The 27,513-nt window shown below is 39.9% G+C and overlaps 1 protein-coding gene and 1 long non-coding RNA gene across 3 annotated transcripts in view; one reads left to right on the top strand and one right to left on the bottom strand.

Moving 5' to 3' along the window:
- Window positions 1-1,168: 1,168 nt before the first annotated feature.
- LOC109044519 (uncharacterized) lies at window positions 1,169-4,881 on the bottom strand. Its single transcript, XR_002010298.2, has 2 exons — window positions 4,825-4,881; window positions 1,169-1,597 (listed from the first exon to the last, which is right to left on the bottom strand). It is a non-coding gene; the product is annotated as an uncharacterized lncRNA (long non-coding RNA).
- A 4,310-nt stretch (window positions 4,882-9,191) lies between these two features.
- Window positions 9,192-27,513, top strand: part of LOC109044516 (fatty-acid amide hydrolase 2) — a 31,483-nt gene continuing 13,161 nt past the window's right edge. The window contains exons 1-3 of one of the 2 annotated variants that reach the window (XM_072299586.1): window positions 9,192-9,325; window positions 15,166-15,348; window positions 24,513-24,732. In XM_072299586.1, coding sequence (XP_072155687.1) covers window positions 15,175-15,348; window positions 24,513-24,732 — 394 coding nt within the window. In that variant the 5' untranslated portion in view covers window positions 9,192-9,325; window positions 15,166-15,174. Of the gene's footprint in view, window positions 9,436-15,165; window positions 15,349-24,512; window positions 24,733-27,513 lie in introns of both variants that reach the window. The other variant, XM_072299585.1, reaches the window with a different exon arrangement.

Genomic DNA, 27,513 nt, shown 5'->3' with positions numbered 1-27,513 from the left:
CATCTTTGTTTGAAAAATTAAATACGTAACAATCATAACTGTTTCAAGCAGTGCGGAATATTTAAATCCCATGTTTTAGTATATATACCACCAATTTTTAGTGGCCTGGACTTATCTAATTGAAAACATTTTTGCACAACGTTGCGACACCGTTGATGCGCAACAAGCCGTAACAATCGGAACGTGTTCCGAGCCAGTTCCAAAAATGTCTAACTTCACTTTTCTCGCGACTTCTCTCTCACTGGTTGCTCCTTGATTAGGGAAAACTAAAAAAAGAAACATTTTTCCACTATTACGTTTAGCAAAATACGTCTCATTATTATCGTGTAGGGCTCGAGGTTCAAGTGTCACCCACACAAAAAGTAAACTTACCCCTATACCCACGCCACGTCCTGAGCAGTAAATTAAGGAGGTGAAACTTGTACTTGAATCATTCTCTAAAATCATGATCAAAAGAGAAACAAATTCCATGAATGGACGTAGACACTTCCTTAGTTGCTACTTGCTTGATAATTTATGGCAAAACAATGAAAACCCGAAGTGATGAATTAAAAGGAATGATGCCTTTGATTTTTTTCGTGTAAAAATACATAATGAAGTATCATCTCATCTTACTGTATCATGTAGATATGTACCCACCCGCCATCGCAGGCTTTCAACCTTTTGAGTCAGTTGTCTCCCTACACTGTTCACTGTTGGAAGACACGGTCGGCTTGTATGATGCAACTTTCCGTGCGTTACACGGAGCCACGTTAACCATCGTGTTTGAAGAAGCCAATTCTTTGATATTAAAAACCTCAAATGGACGTATTTCTATCAAACGGACCTAGGCGCCATAGGGTGAGGAAGGTAGAGGGGGGCTTGGATTGACGGCGGACTCGGGCGTCCGGCTTATTCCGTCCTATACTCGCAATGCTTTTCCATGGCGCCTAGGTCCGTTTGACAGAACGCGCTATCCGGGATTCAAAATTCCTCAAAAGGAACTCAAATTGGCGCTTAGTTCCGTTTGATAGAAATACGCCCAAATGAGACAGACCAAGCGAAAAACAAGAATGTGCCTTATTTCAAATGATTTATATCTTTTTACCTCTAAAATATTTGAAAAGATCCATCCATCTCAGACTCAATAAAAACACGCTCATAGAAGGGAAAAGAATCAACGAGTTAATATTAACGCAAATGCATTTTATTGCTCAAGATGTATCTTTGAGTGTATCTGATCTTCTTGCAAACCAATCTTGGGAAGTTAGTAGGGGTTCACGCATGCTTTTCCGCATCCGTTGCTGCAGCACTTCTGTCGGCCTGGGCAAGAGTTGTCTCCTGAGCATCGTTGACCACAATCTTTGAGTGTATCTGATCATCTTGCAAACCAATCTTGGGAAGTTAATAGGGGTTCTTGCATTGTTTTCCGCATCCGTTGCTGCAGCACTTCTGTCGGCCTGGACAAGAGTTGTCTCCTGAGCATCGTTGAGCACAAGACCCAAATGTCTCTGGTGGAACGCTCGGGCAACGACCAGCTTTCGCCTCAACGGAGACGCTCCCCAGGAAGATCCCCATCAAAAACAAGACGCACAGGAGGTTGAAGTATTTCATCGCTCTGAAACAGCTACAATTAAAACGTTTGTAGTTTTCCCTGAGGTGTAAAGTAGTAAGAGTTCTACTCAGGGGTCGATCATCCTACAGATCGCGTGGAACCCCGGAAAGCCTGCAAAAACTTGGGAAGCCGCTAAAAAAAAAACGGTATAAATCCACGATGATTTTGCCCTCTGCCCATTTCGCAAAATCGTACGGAATTTCATCCATAAAACGATTAAATTTCATCTTTGGATCAAATATTTGATCTTGGATCTCATACTCAATTTAAAAAGAGAAAAAAGGCATCACTTTTCTTGGACAGCACTCAACACCGATCTAGCAATTGATTGGAAAGCTTGGTACGTTATCGACCCCTAGTTCTACTCACATCGCGTCGAGTGTAAATAGAATACTTAATTTGCTTTATTAGATTTCCTTTAATGGGTTTATTGCACATACGAGATACAGCCAATAGAATGTATTATCCATGGTTAAAATTGCGCCGAAATCACTTTGGGCACATCGGAAAAATCTGAAATCTACTCTTTGACGCGCAATTTGTGTAGTTTCTGATACTATTTTGCAAATTAACCGTGTCTAAGGGCAGTTTTTCTTAGGAACTGGCAGTCAGGTTCGCCCTGAGAGACCTCGAAAAAATCTATTTAATACCAAACTTGTCCGTTGACACCTATTTTACTCTATAATGTAAAATCATAGAGTATAGCATAACACCTACGAGGCGTGAAACGCTTCGGGAGGTTGGATCGCGGGGCGGTTAAGGGGTGTAGCCTGTAGCCCCCTAGTTTTATTTAAAACTAAATAAATTTATCTTTACACTGGGTATGAGTGGCGAGGGCGAATTGAAGTTAGGTATATGGAACACGGGACTATTGTAGCTCTCTTTCAATAATTATTGGACGCATTTCTATCAAACGGAACTATGTGCATTATGGACGTTGAGCCCTGTTATGCAGATATTCTTATGGGTCTCAGGGCTCATGTCCTTGATGCACATAGTTCCGTTCGATAGAAATACGGCCAATTGATCGTTGGATCCCTCCGCACGTCCATAAATCGCCTTCAATTTAAGACCATACCTCTTGCAACACCTGACACGTCGGATGGATCACAACATAGGGTATGATTCACACCGTTTTGTTCCCATATGTTTCTCCGAATGATAAAAGAGTAACTTAAGTACGAAGTTTCACAATAAATTTATACAGGGTGTACCAAAGTCCGTCCCACCCCTGCTAACTTTTGAACGAATTGAGCTAGGGTAATGAAACTTTGGGAATGTTCCTATCTCAAAGGGGACCATCTTTCGAGGGGGTCAAAATTTTGGTCCCCCCTCAGGGGGGGCGCGGGGGGCCCCCAACTTTTTTTTTTCAAAAGGCAACCCCTATCTTGTGATACATCATTCGAAAGAACATAAAAAACTAAGAATTTTGGCGCAAACCGCAGATCAATATCTTAATTTTTGACCGAGTTATGATAGGTCAAAGGTCAAATTTGACCTATTTTCAAAAAATCATAACTCCGGTTCAAATTATCGTAAAGAAAAAAATAAAACGAGAAAATTTACCAAATTGTGTCCGCTTTTAAGTAAAAATTGCAGAAATCACTTCGCTGTAATTTTAAGGGGGGGTTCGGACCCCCAAATACGTCGATTCAAAGGTCATTCCATTTTCCCCCGAAAAAAGGCAATTTTCCCTATATTTGCCTCCACATTATCTCATTAGGGTCAAAATTAGTTCAACATTACGTTGGCAAGTCCCCAAATTTCGGGAAAAGTTAAAAAAAAACGAAATTTAAGGTGATTAAATTTGACCGTTTAAATTTCGTTTTTTTTTAACTTTTCCCGAAATTTGGGGACTTGCCAACGTAATGTTGAACTAATTTTGACCCTAATGAGATAATGTGGACGTAAATCTAGGGGAAATTGCTAATTTTCGCGGGAAAATTAAATGACCTCTGAATCGACGTATTTGGGGGTCCGAACCCCCCCTTAAAATTAATGCGAAGTGAGTTCTGCAATTTTTACTTAAAAGCGAACACTATTTGGTAAATTTTCCCGTTTTATTTTTTTCTTTAGGTACGATAATTTGAACCGGAGTTATGATTTGTTGAAAATACGTCAAATTTTACCTTTGACCTATCATAACTCGGTCAAAAATTAAGATATTGATCTACAGTTTGCGCCAAAATTCTTAGTTTTTTATGTTCTTTCGAATGATGTATCACAAGATAGGGGTTGCCTTTTGAAAAAAAAAGTTGGGGGCCCCCCGCGCCCCCCCTGAGGGGGACCAAAATTTTGACCCCCCAAAAGATGGTCCCCTTTGAGATAGGAACATTTCCAAAGTTTCATTACCCTAGCTCAATTCGTTCAAAAGTTAGCAGGGGTGGGACGGACTTTTGGTACACCCTGTATTAGCAAAATGCATGGGCAAAGAAAGAACTCTCACTGAGCCATGCATTGCGGGTCAAACTCAACCATCATGATCGCGCAGTAAATAGCTTAGAATGAAATTAGTTCTCTTGAACGACAAGAAGAAAAAAAATATGAAAAACTTAAGATTTTCAAATGTGTGCTTGGTCATACCCTATTTTCGAATTTCATGTGCATTTTTTCTTTGGACCGAGACAAGATTTTTCAGGAATTGATCTCATTTTTAGACAGAGCGTTTACAATCATTTTACTGGTATGTGGTTGAATAATTTAGAATGCACAATTGCTGAAAACAAACCCTTACAATAGAGAATTTGCAGGTGTCTGAAATTTGATGAATTTCGTGTTTAAGTGGAAACTACTGAGAGAACTGAACACGGGGATACCATTGGTTCATGCATTGAACAATTATTGGAGAGGATATGACAAAATGATCTAATCTGCTAAAATACACCTGTTTAAATGGGAAATGCCGCCAGATGACGTCACTAGGCGGTGCATTTTTTCACTTTTAAATCTATTTTTATACTATTTCCCATATCAGAAAAAAAATTATAGAAAATACTATGTGAAATCAGCTCTTTAAGCACTTTCAGATGAAGTAATAAAAAATTTGCATGCAAATTCTTCATTTGTTCGCATTGTACGGTACAGTAATCACTATTTCGGGTAAATCATGCTAACATGAAGAAGATTTTTATTCCCATGAGGTTTTGTAGAAAAAGAAGAAAAAAAAAATATCATACTCGCATGCAATAAAGTCACAAATATTATCACATACGTTATCAAAAGATGCTTACTTGACAATGATTCCCAATCAGAATTTAATTCTCGCAGGTTCGTTACCACTACCGTCGCGCTGACAACTAGCTGCTTCTGATATATTTAAAGCACTGAATCAGAGAGAGTCATTTTAAATCCTATTGGAACCGTCCTAATGTTAAACTTGAAGTCAGAGTGGATGATTTCATCAGAATCAGATGTTGCCGATTTTTCATGAAAATATTTCTCGACATCCAATAAACCAGAAATAATGTCTGATCGATAAATCTCACGCACCCTCAAGATGTACATATTTTCATCAGCTCCTCATTTTGATGATGTATATATACCAGGGTCCGAGAACTTTGGTAGGAAAAATTACAATTTATTTCTACACCAAGGAGACAACATTGGTTAGGGATAAACCTGATCACTCCTGTATCATGAGTAAGAGACAAATCTCTATTTAGCAATATACTTAATACCTACGTTTGGTTTGAAGAATTCAAACAAGGAAAAACGGCACCATTCTTCAATGGATGGTTCGACAACTACTTATGACCATGGTGGTTTTTACACGCGTTAAGCTATGAGTTGTCGGATGAAAAAGAAATTGGTAATTTTTAGTCAGATTGTTCCCATGTTTAGCTTGAAGGAAAATACATTTGAAACCGGCAACTCTATTTAATAGTTTCAAAGCGCAGTTTTCCTCCCTTGAGATGTCTCAAATTCACCAAAAAATTAGTACTCAGGAAAAGTGTGTGTTAATAAATGGATATTAGTTAACCAGACACTACTCGTGCAAAGACAACGACAAGTAAATCGATTATTCTGAGCAGAATTAGGCCTCAAGCGCATTACTTGACCCCCTTCACAAACCTCTGCTCAATGACAATTTTTTGAAAGCTTAAATAATCGTGCCTTGGTCGTTTATCTATTCTTAATGATATTGGGGATTGTCCATTTGCAAATGAAAATACGCAGAATTTAGTCTGAAAATAACCCAACTCTGATTATTACAATACATAATACTCTGTTTGGTAAAACGAAGTCTTGATACAAAATCCTAAGTATCTTTCTAGTGCTGTCTTGCGTAATGCGCAGACACTATCTCTCACTCATCCTCTATGAAGAAGCTTCAAAGTATCGATTAAGCGTGCAATGGTCTTGCAATCTCTAAGAAATAAGTGAAGACTCTCGATACCGTCTATCATTACGGCAGGATAATTTAGAGCAGTAAATACGAAACGCCTTCGTTGCATTCTGTATGCAACACGCACATTTTCTGAGTAGGAATATAGTTGCATCCAGTCGTTTTCATCAAAACCACCGAATCGGACCAACTTGTTTGTCAAATTGTACCGAGCTTTGGTTAAGCAAAGCAAAAAGTTTAATACAAATGAGTGCACCAATACAAATACCAAATACACCAGTTTTGTTTGGAGGAGGGTAAGGGGGGGGGGGACGAATCCATGTTGCGTAAATTAATTACAAAATTAGCACCTTCTTTTAATGTTATCGAGTCTTGTGGGATTGCAGCAGGAAAGATTGACCATCAGATCCGTTAAGTATTGAATTCATATCATGCAGTGTTAGAAAACTTAAAATTCCTATATGTAGGTTTGACCAAGTTTTAATTGATGAATGGAAAATTCCCAAACGGTGAACTATACCCTACCTCGTCCTCTGTATTCACCTGAACACTTATTTTTTGGGTCAGTATTGACCTCCATTTTGAATCAGAGAACGGAAATAGATCTTGCGCGATTCTTAAATATCCGTCGTAAACCCAAAAATAGCAATCAATCGGACCAAACTCGTGAGCTCCTCGTCATATAAATTTACAAAATTTCGTGAGCTATCCAACTTTGACAATCTGCCTACGCGTTTGATAAAATGCCCGATTTGACTGATTGCCAGCGACGTATATTTGTATCTGATGGAATATTTGCCCGCCCCGTACATAAGAGTCATATTGAAAGTGCTCATTCCTGGTATTGTAACCTGGTAAGTATTTTTCCGGCATACACTGGAAAAAACAACACATTGGATCTAGAGTCCAGACTCTTAGAAACATCGACAAGAAAAAGTACTCTTGATTCAATCGGAATCTAGCTTAAATCAAGAACCAAGTCTCTTAATTCAAGCGATTTTCGTGTTCAAGAGCATTTTTTCTTGTCAATGTTTTTAAGAGTCTGGACTCTAGATCCAATGTGTTTTTTTTCCAGTGTAGATTGAAACATCAAATTTTCGTGATGTAACGGACGGCTGCGTTTTTAAAGTTGACGTGTAAATTCGGGAACGTGGGGTCACGTCCTCTCAGCTATTCCCTTGACGGCTTCAAACCAATGTCAATGTCGTCCACATCAACCGGAGCCCTACCGAAATTCGGTGATTCGGCTATCCTAGTTCGACTTAACCAAGCTGCTCGTGACGGCTCTCCCCACCCGAGGCGAGCGGCCCGGCGCACAGTGGATCGAGCCATCCGGAGGGGTCGGATACAGTGGCGCGCATCAATGATCAATTGGACTACATTTTGCAATTTGGAACTATAAATTCCGGCCCGGTTTAAAAACAACGTATGTGCCATTAGTTTCCCTATGCTCATAAGTGTTTTTTTCAGATGAGCCAGAATTTATAGGTCCAAATTGCAAAATGCAGTCCAATTATCGTTATTTTCCCATTCGAAGCTATGGTAAAGAATCGATAATTGAATCGGTTTCTGTTATACGGGCGTAAGTCCAAAAATTTCAAAATCGTTTTTTTTGCATTTTCAGCCTCCTTTAGGGTACATACACATTTTCTGAAAAGATGGCGGAAGTCCTATGTATAGAAGCCTGTGGAATAGGGGGGGCGAGTTCTCAAACTCGCGCATTTCTAAAGTTTCTGTAACTTTTTTCATAATAAATGAAGAACATTTGTATTGAATTTGCATCTTGACCTAGCTGTTAGGTGATATAACTTCTTATTGTGCATTGATCACAAAAATACATGATTGAAATTTGAAAACTTGGTTTCAACACTTTTTTAAATGAAAATATCCCATGTCACCTTCATTAATTTTGGAAAAATAGGAGTAATTCTAGAAAATTTAGGCCTTTAAATAAATTTAAAAACATATAATAACTCCCTATGCTATATAAAAGAAAAAAACCATGTGCTACATTTTTCAAACTTACTTTAATATTAGTTTTTTGGCTTGAAACTGTCTCAGTCATCCTTCGTTTTCTGGTATAAGGGCGTAAGTCCAAAACTTAAAATTAGCCTAAAAGGGTACTAAAATTTTTCTGAGCCAAAAAAACATTTCAGAACTTTTAAACGGGTGTTTATACAACCTTTGAACCCTTTTTTGAAATTTAGTGGTGTCCTGCATAACGAGAAAATCAGTTTTTTGCCTCTCCTGAAAAATTTGGATTTGTGGACTTACGCCCGTTTAACAGAAACCGATTCAATTAAGGTGTTCGTTGCGAACACCCTGTTTTTAGATCCCTCTCCGTGGGATTAAATGGCAGATCAATCGATACACCGCAAAGCACGCCACGCCACTGGTCGGAGAAAAAAATGTTTTATTTTCCACAAGGAATGAGAGAGTGGTCGTCGGGTGTATGATTGGCTGAAAAAAGCGCGGAAGTACCGGCGGTCACGTGTCTTCTCTAGAGTACCTGTGTATGAGAGAGTATTGCCATCTCTGTGCCGCTCTCTGATTGGTTCATCAGTTTCAGGCTACCATGGAGCTCCGAAGTTGGCCCAATGTGAACAAACCCGACCCACAGGAACACGTATTATCGGCTAAGAAATGAACGATTATCACACTCAAAGGTTAATTTTCGGCTAATGTCCATCGGGGTACGATCCCAACTCAAATCTAAAGTTGATCGTAAAAAAATTCTATCACATCCAAAATCACGTCTAGAACTTTGTAGAACTTTGTCGCCATCTTGTTTGTTTACATTGGACCAGACTAGGAGCGGAGGGGCTGGGGTTTGTTTACATTGGGATAGAGTACCTTTATAGAGAGAGTTGAGACAACGAGGCTAATGGATGTCACAGACGGGAAAATAAAGCTTACACAAATCGGACGTTCTTTTATAATATTTGATCAACCCATTCCCCGAATTCCTATCTCCGTTCCCTCTCTCATTCCATTTGCTTCTTGCCGTGCCCCCAATTTCCCAGTCAATTCCAGTATAATCTTTGCAATTGGTGCAAATGTATAATCTTTATTCCCGTTTGTGACACTGAGAAGGCCTGACGGGAACCAATCAGAAAGGGATTCAAATTGTCTTTATTAAAGGGATACTGAGGGATTTACTAGATTTAAAGGGACTCTAGTCGAACCTTTCTTATTAGACAAATGCTCGCTCCACTGTGCGGCGCGCGTCGCGGCGGCGCGGCGCTTCACGGTTCGCCTCCACCGGGCGGGCGGCAGAGCGTCCTGCTTTTTTCAGTCCGTGCGGTGTCGCTGACCGAGAAGCATGCCGTCGGCGCGATTTTAGTGCTTTCACACGTGTTTTAGACTTCGGGAGGCGTTCGCACCAGGTTCGTTTTTTCTGTAATACTCGTGTTATTTGTTTCCCATCAGTGTAAATGGTTTCATTTGATTGATCACTCGTGCTAGAATATAGTTTGTTTTCGAAGAGCAGGAACAGGTAGGTCAAACACTCATTTAAAACAAAAAACCGCGCATTTTTTAAATAAAACAATTACCGGGTGCACCGAGAAAAATTTGTCAGAAGAATGGTAAATGATATCATTTTAGTGTACTTGATTTTTGACATAGTGATATTGTAGGGAAAATGTATCCTAACATCTGGTAAAGCGAGGTGGTGAAATGGTGCTGGGCCCGCACCATTTCGCAGAAAAACAAAGCCAAAATATTCCAAACATTTCAATTAGAGTAAAAATGTTGAGCTCTAACCTCTCAGTCTGTACTAGGTACTCATTAGAGCTCAACATTTTTACTCTCAATTTTTACTCAACATTTTTTTTTCTCTCTAATTGAAATTTTTGGATTTTTTTGGTTTTGTTTTCCCCACGAAATGGCGTGGACCATTTTTCCACCTTGCTACATACAGTTCGGGCCATTTCATAGTGTTTTTCCTCATATGGTAGGATTTACCATACTTTTGGTGAATGTAATTCGAGTTACGGTTTTCGCTACCATTGAGTCAACCATACTCATATCACTATCGCTCAAACCATACTTTTTTTTTCTCAGTGTGGTGTTTCTAATGTTTTAACAATACTCTCTCCGGTGCGGAGTTCTTCAACGCAAAAAAATATAAAGTACGAAGTCGGCAAAATTTACCGTTCGAAGTAAACGCAAATTCTTCTGTACAGCGAAAATCCCAGTTCGGGGTAAACATCGACTTCCAGTTTTCGATAGTAATTAATCATTTTTTAATACTTACTCTAAAGAACATTGTAAGTACTCCTCGTATTTTTGCACAGACTTTTAGCATTCACTAATTCTAAAGCTGACAAGGACACCCGGCAAATTTTAACAACGCTTTTCTCATATTCCTCAATTTCCGTCCTCGAAATTTGAATCGCTGTAAAAGGTCATTTTTTTCAATTTGCGATCGCTTCTCGCGTGAAAGGATGGAAAACCAATTCCTTTTAACTGTGGTATAGGGTTATCTCATTTTATATATTTATTTTCCCGTATGGTTCGACTTATTTAACTCGACCCCGTCTTAAATATTGGCGTAATTTTTCCTCCCCTGTTTTGGGGAGGGGCAGTGGGGCTAAACTTGTATGATGAGTGGTAAATTTCCCTCAGCTAAGGACTCTTGCGATTCTGAAGTCTAACTTTCAAATAATTTAAACTGTCTGTGTTTTTGCATTTGCATGAGTTTGGCACATGATGTCGTTTAACGATGTCTCGATGTCGAGTCCGATTTTGTCCCATCAAGCTTAATCTATTGAAGAACAGTACTGTCAAAATTCAAATTAGTGGACTCCTAAAACAGCGCAGGCCTGCAATGCAGTTGGATCGATTTCGTCTAAGAGAAGCCAACATCAGACTGAAACTGAGAAAAAGAGGTTTCGCGTTTTTTAACTCAAGGAATGGGAAGGTGAAATTATACAATTGATACAGTTCAAAACAAACCTAGAACAAAGGTTTTTTTTTTTAAATTTATAAGTTGGTACTTTTTCAATAATTTTAGTTCAGTTGCGAGGGTTTGCACGAGAGCCATATTATCTGGGAATTAAGTTTCCGAAAATATGCCATAATTACTAACGAGGAGAGAAAGCTCATCTCTGTAAATAGTATCACCGCGCAATGGTAGTTGTAATGAGATATCCCCTACGCCTGCATCGCCAGATTTTCTATCCAAATTCGTTTACCAACGGCATATCGTTAATGCACTGAAAAAAAGTAACGGGCCACATAGACATACCGTCCGTTCCGGGCCCAGAGGCCGGAAGTTCCGGTTGCTAGAGCCGTAGCTTCAACTGCTCTGGGTGCTACGCCCGGAACTTTCGGCTTCTAAGCCCGGCACGCGGACGGTATGCCTATGCATATAGCCCTTAAGTACGACTTCCACGGCCGGAGTTTTTTTTCCAGTGTGACTGAAGTTTTTTCAGGTGCCGAGATTTTCGATTTCATCACAATTCTATGTTCGACCTCGCGGGAGATACTGTGGTGCCGTCATTGGTTTCCCCTGAAATCAGCTGTTAAGCTCATATACCTAAAGCTCTTAAAATCAAAATCGTCACTGGAGAACAAATTCGTCCATACTAAAGTCCAGATTCTACCTCTCGTCTCATTAGATAAAGTCGAAGAAATTAACAGGTTTCCATAACGGAGAGCTAAAAATTATCGTCAAAAAGAAAAATACCACGTCAGAAATGTCTGTAAGTTTGTCAAAAATATAAACACACTGTATTGAATTGGTCTCTCTTTAAGATATACCACATTTTAGTTTCCCTGAAAGTTAAGGAAATTTTTAACGACTCCCTACTTTAAAAGTACAGGTCATATTTATCATTCTAAACATTTTCAATGTAGCTCTGTGAGAATATATTTAAAAAATATTTATATCGATTCAGTCGCCAACCAAGTCCAGAGGAGACGGATTATACTATTTTGAATAACAAATCAAAATGCGAGCGGAATAAAATCGAGATGCAATGCTATGTGACTTGCGCCGAATACAATTTGGTGTCGCACTGCCGGGATAAGGTTTTCTTTCATTGGTCGGAGTAGATTTTTCCAGCCGGATGCTGTTAATACGATCGAAAGCGACTAAGCGCGGTAAGGTCATATGTTATCGGCTCATCAGACCCGACTAAATATTCGATGAGTTTTCATAATCGGCCCAAAATATATGCGCATTTCAAATGGCTCAGAAGTTCACGCACTATTTCTGTCTCCCTCTGTGAATTCGACCTTTGCCGGTGGTTAATGTAGCAATTTGTTAATGCCAAAGGACTTTCCGTTTTCGAGTAGATTCGTGCGGAATTCGCAAAGATCATCGAACGATTTTATTTTTTGTTTTTGTTTTTCATATTTAATCTCACAGTAATAATCTTAATATTTCCCATTGATGAAAATCGAGTATTGTGGCTTGGACCAAGTGTCATCTTTCTCTGAAAAATGTGCGGTTTCAGTTACAAATTCACTATTTTGAGAGCTTTCTTTTCTTACAAAAAAGAGAAAAAAACTTTCAATTTGCAGGATGTTGATCACAGCTTCATCGAAAACCACCCTCCAAGCGACGAAAACCTCTAAAAATTGATGCTGTAACGATGCCATAGCTTCAGATTATAACAGCCTCAATTTTGAGAGCTTTTGACGAGCTATAAGGATAATTTCAGACAAAACCATTTGCATCATCGTGTCACTCGTAAAAAATTTCATATCGAAGTAAATTGTTGAATCACAGCTGCCTCGTTCCTTGCTAAGAGGTATCAAATCTTTTGTAAAAAGCGTTAAGTTAAAAGCCGCAGCACTGACAAAAAAAAGTGATCTATTCAAACATGGTGATTCCTTGAATTTGTGACCAAAAGTTCATTTCATCGTGATCCAAGCTGAATATCTCTTGTAGCGATTGGAATAAAATAAATGGGATAAGCAAAAAAGCACCCTAACTTACACAACATCATTACTGATTCGAGAATAAATATTTTTCGGCGGCAAATTTTAAAATTCGTCTTAGTGATTACAATATCGGAGAAGAGGACCCTCCCCTAAAGCATGGAAATAGCTTCCCTAATTGAAACGTGAGTACACAGCTCATTTCCCTTCGAGGAGAAAGGATTCCCCTCACCAGCAAGGCACAGCGCCCGTTTTGCCCCAGTGACCCAGTCACCGGACACCGCTAACGCCACCGCCGCCGCTGTCGGCGCAGCCCCCCCCCCCCCCCCCCCCCCCCTGGTATCCCAAGGGGGCCAATCCTCCCAACTCCGGCACGAGAGCGCAGCACTGCAGCAGAGCCCGAACGAGACAAAAAGTTCACCAGAACCAGGAAATGTGGTGCAACTGCAACTGCAAGTGGATGCAGCTTGCAGCGTTATGCAAGCGGCGAGACGGACGCGCCTCTCGTCCTGCCGGTGCCGAGATCAAGTCCCATGCACCGGCACACTGTGGAACGAGTCAATGGGAGAGGTCGGATAAAATTTGGAAACTTTAAACGCTTATAACTCCGTTTATTCAAAAATTTGCACTGAAAAAAAATTCTCGGCGTTTTTACCAAGGTCCGTTGGTACCTTTACCATCTCACTTTTTTTTACCAATTATTGGTAATTTTACCAAGACAGACTGGTAAGCTTACCTAAAAACCGGTATTTTTACCGTTTTTTTCCAGGTAAGAATACCACTTTTATTGGTATTCAATTCCCGGTAACTTTGCCATTTTATCTCGGTAATTCTACCACAGTCGATAAAAAATATTGGCGTTTTTACCAAGGTCCAATAAAATTACCGACAAAGTACAGTAATTTTACCGAGATTTCTCGGTAAAATTACCAATTCCATAAATGGTAATTTTACCAAGAAAAAACTGGGATCAAATAGAACCCTGAATTCTTGGTAAATACACCGAGATTTTTTTTTCAGTGTGAGGTTCTGAAAGTGGTACCATTGGTTTCCTCGTGCAATTTCCTTTCAGAAGCACCCCTTCAAATTCAAATTCTGACGAAATAAACATAAAATGTTGCAATCTTAGTCAAAAATTTCATGTCCGACCTCGCTAATTGACTCGATCCACTGTGCGGCACCGCGTTCACTCTCCCCGGTTTAACGAAACTGAAAGCGCGTCTGCCGGATGGGTATTCTTTGTAGATACGCCGTTTTTACTCAGCGTTGCAACTTGCATCGCGCGTAGAATGTGCTTCCCGCTGTATTACATACGCGGTGCCGTTGAAATTAAATCTTTAAGGATCTGACTGTTATGAATACACCACAAACTCGATTAACCGCGTGCTCATTCGGAAGTTTGGTTAAATGAGCGTATTTCAGGACACAATGCGTTCTTTTTCCCGAGTAATGGAGCTTTCCACACACAAAACATGGATGTTTACGTTAAAAATACGTCAGTGGCGTGGCGTGCTTTGCGATGTATCGATCGATCTGCAATTTAAATCAATGGAAGGGGATCGATAAACAGGGTATCTGCTAGAAACACCTCAAAAATCGATTCTTTACTATAGCTTCAAATAGGGAAATATCGATAAAACGACTATTCACGCCTCGCCACGCTGGAAAAAAAAACACATTGGATCTAGAGTCCAGACTCTTGAAAACATTGACAAGAAAAAGGACTCTTGATTCAATCAGATTTAAGCTTAAATCAAAAGGAAATCCGCTCAAATTAAGATATAGCCGGGCTATACGAAGCGATAAAAAAGTATGCAGCCGGGCTATAGTTCCTATCGGCGGGCTTTACACTTTATCGCCATCGGCTATAAAGGCTATAAGAAATTGTAGAAATTCGTGTGCTTTGGAAATCATTAAGTTCGATACGGAACCACCATAATATTCACAAAACACACATTATATTTTCCTTTAATACATATTTTTTTTCATCAATTAAAATGAGAATAATCCATACAGGATGTCCAAACATTTCAAAATCATGAGTTGAAAAACGCTGACTCCGCAAGATTATATTGGAGCCTAACACAGAGCGGAGCGGCGTGCTGCCAGCGATAAGCGCGCACCAGCGCCTACAAACCTAACAGGGATACTTCACGCATGGCGCAATGCGTGAAGTATCCCTGTTAGGTTTGTAGGCGCTGGTGCGCTTTTCGCGCTGGCTGCCCGCCCGCCGCGCCGCAGCGTGCCACGGCGCCTGAAGCAACTATTTCTTGTATGCTAGAAATACGTCCATTTAATACTAAACTAATGCAAATTACGTCAATTTTGGTTTCAGCTGGTCAAGATGGAGTTCGCCATGCATATCTATGGATTCATACTGAAAGTTTTATCGTTTATGATCACTCCGATCTTGGCCGTGAGAGCGTTTTTCGTCCATCAGAAACCGCTGCCTCCCATCAAAAGCGAGTACATCAAATGTAGTGCCTCCGAACTCGCTAGAAAAATACGGAAACAAGAGGTGAGCTTTTACTTTACATGCGTATTTACCTCAAAAAGTCGACGTAAACTCGATTAAAATTTTGTGACCATGCAGATAAGTAAACATGTAAACTGACTTACACTACTTACAAAGCTAGATATATTTCACCACCCATTGTCAGTGGCGTGGTGCCCATGTAAGCAAGGAAACATTGTCTCTCCTAACTACTTTCAATAGATATATTGTAAAGGTATTTATTTTCCATATGCTTAAAACTAAATAATAGCACAGAAGAAAGAGATAAGTCAAATTAAAAAAAAAAAAAAATCGAAATTCTAATTATTTCGCCTAAACCAGCCTCCGATAATATCATGTGAAAAAATGAGCTCTGGAGTTCACTTTTTCTTCTCAATGTGTAAAAATTCAATGGTCTATTGAGGTAGACGATCCTCAAAAACGCAAAATTCCAAAAGCGCAAACTTCAAAAGTGAGAAATGCACAGCTCAAAAGTTTAAAGGGAAAACGAAAACGCTGTTTGGGTGCAAATTTCAAGAAGGTCAATGTACGGTTCATTATCTAAATCCTAATTTTGTGGTTTCAAACTCCCCCCCTCCCCCTTATTCCTAGAGAATATCAACAGGAAATTTTTGATATGAATACGTAGAATTTAGAGCCATTCAGAGACGAGGTCAATTCTTTGTACTATTGTCCGTTTGATAGAAATACGACCAGATTTTAGTAATACACGCGGTCGATTCCGCTCCATGCACTCTTTGACAATTCCTCGCGAGGCGCAAACCCATTCAGCCGCAAGCAACGGTGCACAAAACCATAGAAAGTGTTTCGACAGTGAAACTGCAAAAAAGCGTAAACGGTTTGCAACTCTGCAGGTACTTGATGTAATAATTCGTTTATTAATTGAAAAAAAAGGCACCCAACGTCATTTCTTAAAAATTTTAGCGTACCCCAAATCGTTTGACGTGCATAAGGAGACCATAGATATGGTGTTCTGTGCAAATTTTGAATGAAATCGAACAGATAGATTCTGAGATATCGCTGTACATACAGATTTGGGGGACGCCGGACGGACGGACGGACGGACACACGTTGTTTCAAGTATGCTTATTTTGACTTTTGGGACCTTAAAACGTCTAGAATTGTTGAAATTTTAGCTTTTTTTGTTCCCCTTGGAGGATGACAATACTTCCTCTACCCTAGGGTAGCGAGGAAGTAATATTCAAGTTTCCCTACTCTGCATGGAGAAAATTCGTTAAAAATTGTAAGCAATAGTGTCAGTTTGTCCTCCTTTTATACAATAAAATATAGGGGAAGATCTTGAGACCCCGCAAAGATTAAGATAAGCGTTTTTGCAGTTTCGCCGTCAATATAGAGTCGGGGCAATAAATCATATCAAAAAATACATTAGAACTCATTGCTGCGTCCTACAATTAACACTCAAGGGAGGAAGAAAGGATGAAAAGGGCGTAGAAATATCAGCCAAGTGACGACGCAATTCACACCTTCATAGACCTCTATGGACTCCGCTTTTATATGGCATGGCGACTGGATTATTAAAACTAATTACTTTCCTGCTGCCTCATCGTCTATTGCTTCTCGCGTATGCTCGAACTCTCAGGAATAGTCATTTGTCATAAGTTGTTGAGTTAAAAATGATCGCGAGAGAGCCAAAGAGAAAATTTGCTCTGGCTGTATAGATAAACTCTGATGCGTGATATGAATCCGGTGTACCAAAGATGGTGATTTTCCTAAAATGATTCATCTGAATGTTATATGCGTGTTTATTTAATCATCAGCGGAAGAAAAATACCAAAAAAACCAAGATAAATTCGGGATTTTCCTGCAGGGGCAAGGAATTTGCGATTTTATCGATTATTTTCGGTAAGACTTTCGCGAGAGACACGGTTTTGGCAACAATCGTCATGAAAATTCACAAACAGCATTTTAAAAAAAATTTACTAAAAAATTTTATGGCGTAATATGCGTTCGATTCTCAATTATAGAGTTCAATCCAATAAATACATGCACCAACAATAAGTCGCTTTCATAGCGCAGCCTCGCGCTCTGCGACGCCCAATCGCCATTGCCCCCTTTCCTCCCAGAGATCATCGGGCAATTGGCACCTTCTGATCTCCTCCTCCACCCCTTGCCCAATCCAATAAATACCTGTATGATTCTCAAGGTATATAGATGACCGAATGGATGAGCATGGATTGCCATGGCCTGTTGGCTAAACATCTTTCCCATTCGAGCACATGGAGGCCTTACATAAAGTAGCAACCCTGCTCGTGTATTCAGTCTATTTCTGCACAGAGCTTTTGACCTGGATTCTCCCATAATTCTGAAAATACCACTCTTATGGACTTGGAGATGTTTTAGGGAGCTTAGCCGATGTAACGGGCACCATCGAGTTTTCCGCAAAACACACATTAGTAAACCGCTGATTAAATCGCAAATTCCATGCTGCAACAAGAATTTTATCGATCGTATTCTCCGCACCTCTCAATGGATCAAATTGCGGTGTCCTCGTGAGTTGAGAAACAGACGAAAGAAGATCTAACCTATCACATTTTTAAGACACTGATCTCTTATTCATGAGCGAGCTGAATGCATCTTATCGTAATTTACAATTTGGTCGCCGTAAATAGAGCACCGCATTCGAGGGAGGTTGACGAGCATATTATTTTTGCGAAATTTTCCGGCTCACCGAAAGCTTTTAAGGAGGAAAGGTGGGGTTATTTTCGCGGAGGACCCTGATGAAAAACTCCGAGATCGCGACGGTGTCGACTGAGTACGATCTCAGGTCATACATTATGCAAGGAGTTGCCGGCAAAGGATACGGCTGGTGTGCAACTTGAGGTCCTGGTTACACAACCCGCTTTGCTCAACTTGGCACTGGGTTAAAGTTTGCGCGTTCCGCACCAAGTCCTCCGTGGATCGGATACATCGTCGCGCCCGCGCCCGCGCCCGCTCAGACGTCGCGTCGCGTCGAGTCACGTCGCGTCGTGGGATGGGTGACGGGCGGTTTTGAATGACGTCATTTTCCTCGTCAAGTATCGAAAGGGGACTGCGACTTTCGGAGACGAAAATCGATCGAATAACTTTTGATAGCTGATCACGAGACTTTTTGAAATTTACGATCCATATACTTTTTTCTTAACTCTAGTTTTAACCGATTTCCTGTTTTTATTATTTTATTTTTAGGTGTTATGGTGTAAGGTGTTAGGTGTTTGAAAATTTAGAAATCACACCAAAATTTTAAATCTAATTTCTTTAACTATTTAATTAAAAATAAAATAAGAACCAATTAAAGCGAATGCTTATATTAATACGAAAGTACGCATTTTGGAAATTGCCTAATTCCGTGCGAAAAGTATCCAGGAAACGACAAAAATTCAACGAAGCTGAAAATCATTGGCGAATGAAATATATGATTTGAGTGTAATTGACATGTTGCATTTGACATGTAATTTATTTACCCAAAAAAGCCCCATCAATTGTAGAGTTATAGGGAGAGCACGGACAATACGGACAAGTCGGTAATTTTGTGGTTAGATCATGGAGCTCTTGGGGCCCAAAAGGCATAGCAGCCAAACTATGAACCCAGATTATCTAGATTGATATATTATTACAGTTTTTACGAACCTCCGTTTGTTAGGCACGTATTTTACTTTGTTTTTGTATACATTTGCTCATTTTCGTGGAACACTCATTTACGAACATTCTTGGCCATTTTAGTTTGATATTGGAATTGGAATATGAATATTTGAAGCGGCATTTGTCTAATGTTTTCGTGTTCTAAGGTTGTCTGCCCTTTTGGGCCCTAAGAGCTACATATTTCTACGTGTCCGCACTATCCCCATATAGTTACTCTATTTAATTTTGCCGTATGAACGTTCTTTAACTTGAATGTTGAGCACTTTTCAAAACACATCAAATTCGCGCCGCCTATAAATTTTCTATGTAAAATGAAAGCATAGCATTTGTAACGGGAAACAAGTAGAAGATGCTCTTGACCTTTAAAACAATTTTTTCCGAACAAAACAGAATTGTAATTATTCCCAAGTTTGGCGCAGTTTTTGAAGCAAAAAGCAAGTAGATGCTCAATTTTTGAGAGCAATCATTAATAGCCTCACTCTACACGCCAACCATTGCCTTTAAATACTTTGAGTACTTTAAATACATTGCCTTTAAATACTGTTGAGCATGAAGGTAGGGAGGTAGTGGTATTCTGACCAGAGGAGGGAGGGAATTAGCAAATCTAAACTAATATCTCCTCGTGAAAATTTCGCTAGAAACATGGTGCATCCCTGTTTTTGTCCAAGATTGACTCTTTAGCTCTGTCCGTGGTGGATGATGTTGATCAATGTGCTGAGGGCCAGATTTAGGGGATGGCCACATGGGCCGCGGCTCATGGCGGCAAATATTGCAATTTTCTTAATGTAGGTATCAAAAAAAAGAGAAAAAAATCGGATTCAGAAAATAAATTACAAACGAGAAAAGACGGCAAAATCTTTCATTTCCTGAGAGTAAAAGTATAGTAATTTCTAATGCTGTCGTCATTTGGTGATACAAGAGACAACACCTTTAATTAGTCGAGTTAAGAGAGAAACCAAACACACAATTTAACCTGGAACGGAGCGGCGCGGCGCGGCGGTCGGCATGAAACGCATAGCGCCTACAAGACTGCATGAATACTTCACGCATTGCGTCAAACACAGTACGGTCAGCAGCGGTCGGCGTGAAGCGCATAGCGCCCACAAGACTGCATGAATACTTCACGCATTGCGTCAAACACAGTGCGTTCAGAAGCGGTCGGTCTCGGTGTGAAACACACAGCGCCAACATGACTGTAGAAATGCTTCACGGGTTGCGCCAAACACGGTGAGGTCAGTTTGTTCTTTCATAATTTTTTCGTTCATTTCCTAAGAATGGAAGGCCTTGTTCACACAGATAAAGGTTTGCGGAACTTAACTTTCTCGCAAAATTCCATGAACTTTTGCTGATAATGATGACAGGGCTTCGCAAAAAATGTGTCCAACACGAGTAAACGCGTCTTATGCACCCCTCCCCGCTGGACGTTCACTTGATGGGTTTTATTGATGTTTCAAAACGAATGAGAAGGAGGCGGCAAAATACAGGCGGCCCACGGGCGGCAAGTAGGTGAATCCAGCCCTGAATGTGTTTTTTCCGGAAGACGCTATATCTCCATCAACGGTGACAACTTAAAATGGACTGATCATATACTGTATTCGTCAATATAATCCACGCGTTTCAATGCGATTGCGACCATCACACTTGATTGATGCAATCGATGATACCGTATCAACAAGAACACGATTTTCATAAACATCGGGATATTTTATTCATTTAAAACCGTTGGTTTCCATTGTTTTACACGGATGAGCTAGAACTTTTAATTCCTAATTGCAAGATGTAATCCAAATACTCAACGCCAAAGTATTGAAGAAGACTGGAATTCCACAGGTACCGATGACGAACGTGTTTTTCCAAGTGATAGGAAATGCTCTCTCTATGCATAAGGGAAAATAACCTGTTTGCTCTTTCTCCTCCGTTCCCTGTCCTGTCCGCCTTAATCACGATATAAAGCCAGGAAATCCCCACAGGATATCGAATGCGTATGAGTATGCACCGATCCTCATGAAATAAATATGAATCCTGCATCTCGATTTAAAATTATTTTCTTCATATTTCGCACAGTGTGTTGTGAAAGTGACGGAGACATTAGCGTAAATGAATACTTCACTTGAGTTCCATACACTACTTGCATGATTCAATGTGAAAATCAGTGAACAGAAATCATAGAGTACATAGAGTCGTAATGTAAATGGGAGAGCTGGCGCCATGTTCTGCTCGACGAATTCCGAGCCCGGTGTGCGCCGAGTTCGGGTCGCTTTTTCGATACATTTTCGATCCAAAATGGCGGTGTGGAATACGTGGTAATTCCTATCTCCTCTGTTGTTGTTGTTGTTGTCATCGGATGGCCGGGTACCCGTGTATCGCAAACAATCGATTATGTATCGAAAAAGTGACCCGGCGTCACACAGGAGTCTCGGAATTCGGGACATGGAAAATGCTTAAAAGTGGCGCCAGCTCTCCCAATTACATTACGACTCTATGTACTCTATGACAGAAATAGACGCAATTGGATGTTAATGTGAAATCAATATCGAGGCAGTAGAAATGAGGGGCTTGGAGGACAAGGTGCGTAAGAGGAGTTATTGCTATTTCGAGAAATACGTGTTAGAAGTTTTGAAATTATACGAATCCTCATGGCGAAGAGAAACTTCCTATTGACTTTTTAATGCTTAAAAATTGGAATTTGAGAGCGAATTTTTCATAGAAAAATGCATGAAGACTAGTTTAACTTGAATCTCAATTTTCTCAAAAACTGCACTTATGCGCCTTGTCCTCTAGGCCCCTCAAATAATATTGACACGTGAAACAAACACTAGCTATAATATTCATCCTAAAACACGAAGAAAATGTACCGGTTTAGTTCAATAATTTATATATCAATGAAGAAAAAATGCATCGCACCTAGCGGAAATGCGACGATATACTCACATATCATCGATCATATCATCAAATACAAAAACGGATGAAATATTAGTGGAAAAAATTCATGAATCCGACTAGCCATGCAAATACAAACATTTCGAATCCTGAGGTGTATAATCGCGAATTAAGCTGATCTTCCTGCTTCAGTATTTTGTGCCATTTTCGACGGGAAGTTTTTAGATAATATATGAATTGCAGATAAGATGAATAACTTTTACCTATGTCATTGGAATATAAGCAACACAATTTCAAGTCAAGTTTGCTGTTCGTTACATTTTGGGGTCATTTTTGTTTCTACAAAGTATAATTCACGTTCTGTTTCAAGCGTCATGCTACAGATGGTCGCCCCGCTGGATTGAAGATGTAACTCAATTTCCACGTGAGCCCTGGGGCCGAATTTTGTCGGCTCTTCCTCGAAGAGGTGCAACATTCACCGATGAGCCTTAACTGCATCACCGGCCAATCAGAAGCGCTAAGCCGGATTTAAGTGCATGTCACTCGGCCTAAGTATATTTAAGAACGGTGGAAAGACCGACAAAATTCGGCTCCTGTATTACGTATAAATCCATACTTCCCTGGGCTCATGCGGGATAGAGATACGCGCTTTCGCCAGTGGAGCGACGAGACGACCATCCAATTCTCAGTTTTTCATCGACCAAATTGTGTAGGAGGGAATTTCTTCAGACACGTGCCGTGCTAAGCTTTCAAATCGCTAATCCTCTATGGATTCAAAGTTTTTTGCAATAGTTTTTCGATGCTTCGACTCTCTCCTTCTATTAATCCGGATTACGTCCTTGAAAAATAATCGCGTATGCCGTTCGTTTTTTTCTTTTCTTTTTTTTTTGGGGGGGGGGGGGACCGCAAAATGATTATACTTTTACTTCTCTGAGATGCAATTCAAACGCTCTTTTTTAACAACATTGCCACAAAATAGGCGTATCTAACACTAAGCGTTGATAGAACCCAAAGGTATGTACTAGCTTACCTCAAAAATGGACCACTAGACAAGATACGAATTTCAGCATTCTGATACATGTTTCTGAACCAAAATTTCACGTAAAACACAATGCGCACGACGAAAATTACCGAAATCAACTCCTTATGAAGATAATTAATGATTCTTGATGCGTGAAATCAAACCACCCGCTCATGAAGACTCAATGGTCTACGTGATTCATATCGCGCGGTGAACGTTATCATGACAGTCTCCGCATTATGAAAATCTGGCAACCTCAATCTTGACGCTTTGGCTCATTTATAGCAAATTGCTTATAGTTTGAACAACACACGGTGGGAAATGAACATTACTCGTTTGAGAAGCTTGCTGAAACCCTTGTAGTGCTCGATTTGACTCACGTAGAGCTTTGAGTTTCTTGTGAGCGGGCAGTTCAAATTCTTCGTAATGAGAAATAAAAGCGTTCATATCTTTTAAGGAGTTGATTTCAGTAATTTTCGTTGCGCGAATCGTGTTCTGCGTGAAATTCTCAGTAATAATCTAGTATCAGATTGCTTAAATTCGTATACCTTGTCTAGTGGTCCATTGATTGCGAGGTCTTCACTTGCGTAACTTCCACACACCCCCTTTGTGTCAACTGCGCTTCCTTTAACACATAACGAAAGCTATTGTTTTTCCATATTTAAATATTCAATATTTGGTACAATCCGTACATTTTACCTATTGATTAAACAAAAAATTACTAAAATAAGGACACTTATTGTTAGCCTGCCAGAATATAAGCGCTCTCTGAATAAAAGTACAGGTAGCGGACAACCTTGAAATGTTTCCGGTGTACGCGCAATGCGTGAAGTATTCCTGCAGTCATGTAGGGGTTAACATACGCTTTGCGCCATGCTGCGGTGTACGCGGAGTGCGTGAAGTATTCCTGCAGTATTGTAGGCGCTCATAGGCGTTTTTCGCTGCCGCCGGCCGCACTATTTCTAACAATTCTAACGATAATTCAAAGTCGCGCAGTCAGCGTTAACTAACTGCAACAGGTAAAATTGACAAAATTTTTAAATGTTATCAATACGGCTGCTCATACTGCTCTATTCCTGAGCATACGGCAGTTTGTTGCCTCTGCCATCGGCAGTATTCTCGCAGCGTTGCTTCCACGCTGCTCTATTGAATAGAGATTTCTAGACGTCTGTGGGCTCATTCTTGCACTGAATTAAAACTTCGGCTATGAGATCTGTATTTACGGGCCATGTAGACATCGTCACAATCCGGCCGAAGTATCAGAAGCGCTATGCGACGTGTCAAAATTTCCGCCACCATTTAATTTTTTCACAGAGTAATTTTTGGTCGAAACTGTTTGAAAGTTACATTGAATTTTATCGGCAGCGCAAAGAAAATCCAGTGAAAGTTTTGAACAGCAACAATTTCTCTGTAACAAAATGAAATGGCGGCAGAAATTTTGAAACGTTTCAAGGCACCTGTGATACTTTTGCCGGAAGCTACGACGGCTCAGAGGCCGAAATTTCCGGGCGAGCAACCGTGACTCCGGCCGCTGAACCCGGAACGGACGGTATGTATACATATACAGCCCGTGACTTTTTCAGAGTGATGTTTCATCCTAAAAATCGTAAACTGTCATTTATTGCAGGTCACTTGCGAGCGTATAGTTCGCGCGTTTATCGTGCGCTGCCGCGAGGTGAACCCTGTGCTGAACGCCATCTCGGAGAACCGGTTCTGCAACGCCATCGACGAGGCCCACACCATTGACCAAATGATCGACTCCGGCGTCAAAACCGAGGAGGAACTCGAGAGGGATACCCCGCTTCTCGGAGTCCCTTTCACCGTCAAGGAAAGCTGCGGACTCAAAGGTAGGCTCACTCTTTTTGTAATTTCTATGGTCAAAGTGCACTGGTAAAAAACACATTATGGATCTAGAGCCCAGACTCTTAAAAACATCGACAAGAAAAATTACTCTTGATTCAATCGGATTTTTGCTTAAATCAAGAACCAAGCCTCTTAATTTGAGCGGATTTCCTTTTGATTCAAGCTTAAATCTGATTGATTCAAAAGTATTTTTTCTTGTCAATGTTTTCAAGAGTCTGGACTCTAGATCCAATGTGTTTTTTTTCCAGTGTGCGAAACTACATATCTCCGATGAAGCATTGAAAAAACTCAAGGGTTATAGAGAAATATATTGTCTGTTCCGGGCTCAGAGGCTGGAAGTTCCGGGATGCTGGATCCGTAGCTTAGATTGCTCCGGGCGCTACGTTCGGAACTTTCGGCCTCTGTGCTTGGAGCTTTCGGTCTCTGCGAGACCGGCACGCGGACGGTATGTCTATACAGCCCGTACGTACGGTTTCCATAGCCGGAGGTTTTTTTTTCAGTGCGTTTTTCAAAATTTCTAGTCCGAAATTATTCTTTTTGAAGAGAAATACGTAAACCTTATAGCTTGAAATGGGTACTCTAGCTTGAAATTTATACGGAATATTCTGCTAGTAGAAAAGAATAATCAAGACGAATTTCAAGAAATTGCGTTAGACTTGTTCTCTGAAGAAAGAATAAAGTATGAAGGGAAGTTTGCAAATTCGCAGATAAGGGTACTTGTTTTCGCACTTGAGTCATCTATTTGTATCCCAAGAGTGCAAAAATTGCTTGATCTCGCAAATCTTAGGTCGTAAGGCATTTTTCATAAAGGTCTCTCCCGTTCCTCATCTTTCATTTTATGCTCTAAACTTCAAAAAGTGAGGTAAATTTGCAAATTATGACGGCGTTCTTAAGCTGTTAATTTCTGACGTATCCTCTAACACAAGAAATTTACGCCGTTTTTGTAGGTATCGGCTTCACCAATTTTTGAGTTTCAGAAGCTTGTACGGCCAAATACATTGACAAAAATGGCAACTTCTCTTACTTTTTATCTTAGCTGATAAGGAGTGCAATCAAGAAATACATAAATAGAATTAATTTAATCAACAAGCAGTTGAATAAGAAATTACATCTTATTCTTGGAGAAACCCGAAATCGTTGGGTCATTGACTGATAACGTGAGGACGGAAAGCAGGTGACTAATATTTTGCCCAAAATTCGCGCTCTGATCATGAATGTTTTATTGACTTTTTACATACGTGCGTTAATTCCCTACAATCAACAGAAATACAAACCCTCTTACATGCGATGAACCCAATATTACCACCAAAATTCTAAAACTCTTCACCTCTCTTAATTTAAAAATCTAAATTTTCGTTTATACTCCCATTTTCAAAATTATCTGTGAAGACGTTAATAGCTTGAGATGTTGAATGTCTTAAAATTATAATAACTAACTAACTAACTTAATTTTTCGGAATCTTATGATTTTTAGTGACTAGATCGACTCATAGGTTTTTCTATAGATACCAAATTAGTCCAGTCTATCTGGCATTTGATTTTGCGAAAATCTGAGGAGAAAAAAGTAAGACGGATTCCTATGTAATTTTGGTCGCTGAATCCGAATCATTTTGAACTCACGTACAAAACTCATTTTGTCGAAAACCCCAAATTAAGTGAGATTTTGGGGGGAAAACGTGATTTTCCGCCATTTTTTCAAGGTGGCAGCCATTTCCGGGCAAAATTTTTGTTGGCAAACATCAGAATCGGATTCAGCGACCAAAATTACACAGGAATCCGTCTTACTTTTTTATCCTCAGATTTTCCCAAAGTAGACCCCTTTTTTGGGCCAGATTGACTTGACTAAATGTGTGAGGGAGGGGAGAAATGAGTACACCAGCTTCATGTTTACATTTGACTACATTCTGCAGTAATGAGCCACTATTTTTGGCTCATTTTACGAAATACACATGTGCCATTACTTTCCCTGTACAAATAGATGCCTTCGTGTGTGTTAGTAAAAAATACTGGTCTCTTTTTACAAATAAGTCCGATTATTCATCGTTTTTGTGGCAAAAAAAAAAGGCTCAAGCATGATACTTCTTCTCATCAAAATTGAAGAAATGTTATAAAAATTAACACGGACGGACAGGAAAGGAAGCAATAGACGTTTGCTGGAAATAATGAATAGGTATACTCCGAATCATTTTTATGAGGCCGCGAATTGTGCCTACTGTATTACACTCTCACATTTTTATAAAAAAATTGGGTCTGAATGAAAGATGCTTGCATACCTTAAGGCCAATAGATGTCCCATGTAAATATCTGAGAACACGTGTTTGTCTCACATGCTGTACATGGCATCAATGGTCGATTAAGAATTCCTTCACTCGGCCACTGTATACATAAAACTGCACAAATTTTACAGTAGACAAACATTAGGGCAATAAACCATGAATGATCTTGAAGGAGGAAAAAAATGTTTGGGTCTTTTTTTCTATATGTGTAAAAGGGGGAAAATTCGTCATGGTAAAATTAAGAAAAAAGTTTATAGCAGTGGCATGGCGTGCTTTGCTATGTATCGTTTGATCTGCCGTTTAAACGTATGGTAAAGGATCGATAGACAGGGTGTTGGCAACGAACACCTTAATATCGATTCTTTATCATAGCTTCAAATGGGGAAATATCGATAATCGATCATTCACGCCTCACCACTGATTCATAGAGTTTTTTTCTCCTTAATGCCAATACCTGAGCAGTGAGCACCACTCCTAAGACTATGATTT

This window comes from Bemisia tabaci, chromosome 4, assembly GCF_918797505.1.
Source record: "Bemisia tabaci chromosome 4, PGI_BMITA_v3".
NCBI classification, from domain to species: Eukaryota; Metazoa; Arthropoda; class Insecta; order Hemiptera; family Aleyrodidae; genus Bemisia; species Bemisia tabaci.
Note: the sequence above shows the minus strand (reverse complement) of the source record. Positions and strands in the feature narration are given on the sequence as shown.